The sequence below is a fragment of the Rhagoletis pomonella genome, unplaced genomic scaffold (assembly GCF_013731165.1).
Source record: "Rhagoletis pomonella isolate Grant_MI unplaced genomic scaffold, Rhpom_1.0 Rhpom_scaffold_00006, whole genome shotgun sequence".
In the NCBI taxonomy this organism is placed as follows: Eukaryota; Metazoa; Arthropoda; class Insecta; order Diptera; family Tephritidae; genus Rhagoletis; species Rhagoletis pomonella.
The window spans coordinates 35,394,879-35,400,762 of record NW_023458560.1 but is presented as its reverse complement, the minus strand read 5'-3'; the positions used below and the strand labels follow the sequence as shown (position 1 = coordinate 35,400,762).

At 35.6% G+C, this 5,884-nt stretch overlaps 3 protein-coding genes across 3 annotated transcripts in view; 2 read left to right on the top strand and 1 right to left on the bottom strand.

Moving 5' to 3' along the window:
- The window catches only part of LOC118740647 (CD109 antigen), a 158,186-nt gene that overhangs the window by 59,632 nt on the left and 92,670 nt on the right, over positions 1-5,884 (bottom strand).
- Positions 1-5,884, top strand: part of LOC118740651 (golgin subfamily A member 6-like protein 22) — a gene marked incomplete at its 5' end in the record, with an annotated part of 500,945 nt that overhangs the window by 453,431 nt on the left and 41,630 nt on the right.
- LOC118741494 (sodium- and chloride-dependent glycine transporter 1) overlaps positions 762-5,884 on the top strand; it is a 12,587-nt gene continuing 7,464 nt past the window's right edge. Inside the window, exons 1-2 of the mRNA XM_036473496.1 lie at positions 762-1,193; positions 3,555-3,672. Of these exons, the coding sequence (XP_036329389.1) occupies positions 1,031-1,193; positions 3,555-3,672 (281 nt within the window). The 5' untranslated portion in view covers positions 762-1,030. The remainder of the gene's footprint in view (positions 1,194-3,554; positions 3,673-5,884) is intronic.

The following is a 5,884-nucleotide window of genomic DNA, read 5'->3' as shown; positions in this document are numbered from 1 at the left end:
TATTTTATTTTATTTTATTTTATTTTATTCTTTATTTTATTTTATTTTATTTTATTTTATTGTATTTTATTTTATTTTATTTTATTTTATTTTGTTTTATTCTGTTTTGTTTTTTGGTTTATTTTATTTTATTTTGTTTTACTTTATTTAATTTTATTTAATTTAATTTAATATAATTATATTAGTTTAGTTTTTAATCAGGCAAAACAATAGAGTTTGTCCGAACTAACAGTTCTCTGTGATTTAAACACTGTGTGAACTGTAAGTTTACAGCTGTTTAAGTGTAAATGTTAATAGCAGAGAAAAATTTTACATTACTGATATCGAACGTTAATTATAGCAAACACCAAAATAAGAGATATTCTCCGTTCCTATGTATTTTAGAGAGATTTGAAATAAACAAAAATGCATACATACATACATACACAGATAGACTCTTGTTAACGGCATAATTTATAAAATTAGAGTACCAAAACCAACTATTTAGCAATTTTCTATTACACCCCTTCATTCAGATGTAAACATTTTCGATGGAGTGAATCCATTGAAAAAAGAAAATAAATTAAATTTGCATTTCTCATTATAGGTACTCTGGGCATTATTTCTGTGTATTTCAGAATTGCTGATTATTTTCATATATGCAGATACATTCATACATATGCATGTATGTATGTTTGTACATATACTACATACATACATACATACGTGTATGCAGTTTACAAAACCAAGCAGCAGCGATTCGATCAGTCGACTATCACTGCTCAGCGTGTGTGGGACACCGTTTTAATTGTAGCTTAAAAATCGGTGTATTCAAAAATTCAATGTGAAGGTGTTTCGTTGCGAGCCATACATATCACTGCGATCACTTTGTAAAAACCTTAGTTAATTACATATAGCCGGCGAATACAGAAAAAAAAAATGAAATTATAGCAAATTTATTTACACTGTGCTGCACGTAAAATTTTAGTTGCGTGTGTGTGTGCTTTTTATGTTTACTTCTACAAAGCTGTGATCGCTATTTGCTTTTAAAATGATTTACGAAACTTCATACGATAGTGGCCGTCTGCCCTATAAACCTGATTTGACACGCGGCTATTGGGCTAAGCCAAGCGACTTCATATTTGCCGGCATCAGCTTAGCTTTCCGCTTAGATGTTTTCTCCATAGCATGGGTGATATTTTCATATGCGGGTTGTAAGTAGAGATTGATATGCATGTTGGCTGCTAACACATTAGTTTCGTTCCTAAACTTTTGTGGATAAAGCTTGTAAAACTATCAAAAAGCAAAATTGCTCTCAGAGAAAGAGAGAAGAACCAAAAAGTGCGGTAACTCTTTTCGGGTAAAAACTGGCAACACTGTCAAATACACCGTGCACGCTATTTTTTGTTTACGTAGCGGTTTTTTTATCATTTGCCGATCTGCCAAATTATATGCAAATACACAAGCAAATTAACAAAAATAAATACTTACAAAACTTAATATTTCTTCGCCACGATATATTTTGTTGTTACTTGTTCAACTTTCAAATCGTTTGAACGGCTGATAAATGTTAACCGATTGCAAAATAAAAAATACGTGTCTCCTTATTTTTGATGCTCTTCACTTCTTGGGGTGGCAGCAGGAAAACTCAAAAAAGCGGATTTTCCTATGTATTTTTGGACCACTCTAATGTACATGTATAATTATAAATCGCCTACCAGTTCAGTTATCAATTAATTTGAAACCGAGCTTTTTCTTGCACACATACGCAAATACATAAATACATATGTACGTACACTAGGTACACGCCAATATGAGATAATGAATGAATAATGAGTTTTTAGCGAAAAACAAATTGTTTCCATTTTAAAATCCAACAAATAAATTAGATCGCTTTATACAAATTTTTATAATTTCAGGAATTTCTCATCGATTGCTATGTATGAATATTACCCAGATTTATCTATGTAAAAAAAGATCTCGGCAAGAGCAATTCTGGCAACTGTCGTTGAACTCACCACCGTTATTCGAAAGACAAAAGACATTAAAACATATTTTTCTTTTTAAAACAATAAAATTAAAAATGAAAAGAAAACTAAATCAAGAGAAAATAAATAATTTTTCCACATTTTTTCATACAAAACGGCCTCAAGCACGGAAAAATTGTTGAATAAAAAAGAATAAAAATATTTCTAAAATAAATGAAATAAAAAAAAATTATACATTTTTAACAATAAAATCTAAAAATTAAGTAAATAAAAATTTAAAAAATAAGTTCCTAAAAAACAATAAAATCAAAAAATGTTAAATTAAAACCTAAAAAATAATAAAATTAACTTAAATTAAAAATGAAAAATATGCAATAAGGTTCTTGAGATTAAATAATATAAAATAAAATCTTAAAATTAAAAGAAAATTAAATTACAAAAATTAAATAAATTTCATAAAACTAAAGAATATGTAAAATGAGTTTATAGAAAATGTATGAAATTGAATCAAAATCATAAAGTGTCAAAATTAAAAGAAACTTAATTAAAAAAAAAAATTAAATAATAAAAATTCTGCAGGCTGAGCATTTGAACCTCGAACTTCTCGAATGGCAATGCCTTGCTCACTCAGCAAAATGATTTCCGTAAAGGAGCTTTTCACCATGAAAGTTGGCAAGAGCGATTTTTTTGTAAGACTTTCCTTTCAGAGCAATCAAAATCTTTCAAATCATCTTGCCGGCTCTTTCAATTATCTTACCAAAGTTTTTCAATTACCTTTGCCCTGTTATTACAATTATAGAAATTGCTGCCAAAAGGAAAAAAATTAAATTGGTTTCTTTTCTAAAGAGATATTTCTAAATTTTAACTAGTATATCAAAACTAATACATTCATTTAAAAAAGCCGTAAGCATAAAGTTCTCATGAAATTTAATATGTAAAATTAGACAATTTAGTTACATACATACATACATACATAAATAAGTTAGGTTAGAAAATAAGCAGTAATTTAATTTCATTTGATTAATTTTGTTGGAACCAGTACGCAACTTTTACATAACCACATCGGGACTAGTTTCGAACTACACCGAAATTATCCTGCACTTGTTCCGAAATAACCTTGACCATGTCCTGAAACGGTCCCATACTAGACCCAAAATGATCCCGAACTAGTCCCGAAATGTTCCTGAACTGTCCTGAAATAAAGCGGAAATAGTCCATAACTAGACTCAAATCTTCCAGTAGTCGCGAAACGGTCCTGAAATAGCTACGCAATGGGCCTGAATAGCTACGAAATGTGCCTGAAATAGTCCGGAATAATCCGAACTAGTCCGAAAATTGACAAAAAATGAACCTGAACTAGTCCAAAAATATTCCTAACAAGCCCCGAAATGGCACAAAGCTAGGCCTAAAATAGTCCTCAAATAATCGTAAACTAGTCCCGAAATGATGCCCTGAACAGATCCTGAAATATTGTCCTTAATAGGCCTCGTGATGGTCATACACTAGTCCTGAACTATTAATTATATATGTATTTCATGGTTTCGAAAAGAGACTAATTTAAATTTTTTTCAACGACCTCCCTTTTAGGTGCGTCTGTTGTGCCTTATATAATATTTTTATTCATCTTCATTGTTCCTTTGTTTGTGATGCAATCATTTCTCGAGCACTGGATTTATCTCAGGATTTCGCATTGCGCCGCTTTTTAAAGGTAAGTATTTCCCAGCATTATTTTATGTATGTATTATTTATAAATACATATATATGTAAAGCCTTATGAGAGGTACATATTTGAGCAAGAATTCAGAATGAAAGAGGCAAGACAACAATCTTAGGCGGCTAATAGAAAAATTACTCTGCATTGCAAAATGGTGAAGGAATTATTTTCAGTCAATCTGCGGTCACTGCTTAGAAAGTCCCAAGCAGAAACAAGCTAACTACTTTATCACCCAAGAGGCACCCCTTCCTTGAGTCTTACCATACATGGCACTCACAGAGTCCGGACATATGTATGGCTAATGTAACCAACCGTACTTCTTTCGGAAGTACAGTACTTCTTTTTTCCCTCTTGTACTTCGTACTTCGAAGTACAGTCAAATATACTTCTTTACGATATTTCGTACTTCGGGAGGGAGATTCTGTAACCAGTTAGCGACAAATTTCGGATCGCTATCGCACTTTTTGACGCATGATATAAATGCTTTTGTGTTAAAAAGTGCGATAGCGATTCGAAAATTGTCGCTAACTGGTTACAAAATCTCCCCCCAGGTACTATTCTATTCCGTTCTTCTGGACATTCGTCACATGGTCTGGGCGATAAATTCGTTTAAACCATTAAAGTCGCCGGGACCGATGGCATTATATCTGCGCAGCTGGAAAGGTCTGAAGGTGTCGTGCAATTGGTTGGATCCGCGCATGAGGACCGGGTACATCCCCAAGCATTGGAGCGTAGTCAGTGTTGCGTTCATCCCGAAGGCTGGAAATGGTTATCATGTTTCTCCTATCAGTCACTGTCTTTCGAGAGCTCAATATGCTTATTGCAAGAAAAGGTCGGTGAATACCGCCCTGCACACATTGGTAAAGTCGTCAGAGGAAGCTTTCACGCATAAAGATTATGCAGTAGGAGCCTCTTCGATATCGAGAGGGCCTTCAACAATGTCACTCCAGAGGCAATAGTCAAGTATATTAATAATCTAGGGATTGAGACCAACCTAATAAGCTTACTTCGTGACAGAACTGCCGCGGCGGAGTGGGGGAGTCAATGGGAGCACTCCACAAGGTGGTGTTCTCTCTTCCCTGCCCTCGATTGCGGTTGCAAACGACCTTCTAGAGGAACTAGAAAAGTGGGCTGTCGGGTGATCGCCTATGTAGATGGTGTGGAACTTTTGGTTAAGGAACGATTTCTATACACCCTTTTTGATCTAGCTCAAGGTTACCTGAACCGGGTAACTAGGTGGACGATCAACGTCGGCGGAAGCCTAACATTGAGGAAAGGGTACAAAAGGTGCGATTGGTATTCATGCGGTGAGACTAGAAATTTCAACTGATCCTTTTGTATAAGCTGTCAAGGGGAAGTTGAAGAGGAATCATCTTCACACTTTCTTTTAGACTGTCCAACCTTCGCGAGGCTTAGGTGGAAACCTTTTGGCTCGCATTTGTGAACAAATGCTGAGCTCTCAAGGACCGGCGTTAACTTAACCCAACCTAACCTGTACTTCTTTGAGCTATGAAATAGTTGGTCACATTATGTATGACATGCTGCAGGGCAGCTGCAGATTGAATCCAACACACATATGGAGGTAACGTAGAGTTGGTCATTCGCGTATTCTGGACTCAATTGAAGTAGCCTAATTTTAATATTCTAGTATATTGAGCTGTTTTTGTTGTAACGGTACTATTAATCCCCGCTTAAATCGGTTAGCCCCTTTATCGTTGTCGTCAAACTCAACAAACGGTTGGCCCAGCAAACGTAATGTTTCAACAAGTTTGGGTCAGGAGTGTTAGCTAAGTGGATTTAAGTGGTCAGGTGAGTGGTGGTTGGTGTTGCAGCGGATGCCGTTACAGGCCGCATATGTATTTTGTATGTCGGATCGAGTCGGGATAAGTACGAGTTCAGACGACTGCTGGTGATTGGGCTTCAACAACGTCATTCATGGGGTGAGAGTCACTGACGGGTAGAAACGTCGCATCCAAAGCCTTTTGTAGGTGCGTTTGTATCACGTCCTTGTATTCTAGAAGAGGCCTTCTGACGTGTCCAGGTAGACTTTCTGCCTAAAGAAAATTTCAGTTTGGATGCTCCCTGCGATAGTAGCCAACCAGATAAGCAAGGGCGTAGCCAGGTAGGGGCAGGGGGGGGGGGGGGGGCACCGCCCCCCCCCCCCCTACAGCTACAGAACGAAAGAGAAATTTTTAAAAATCAA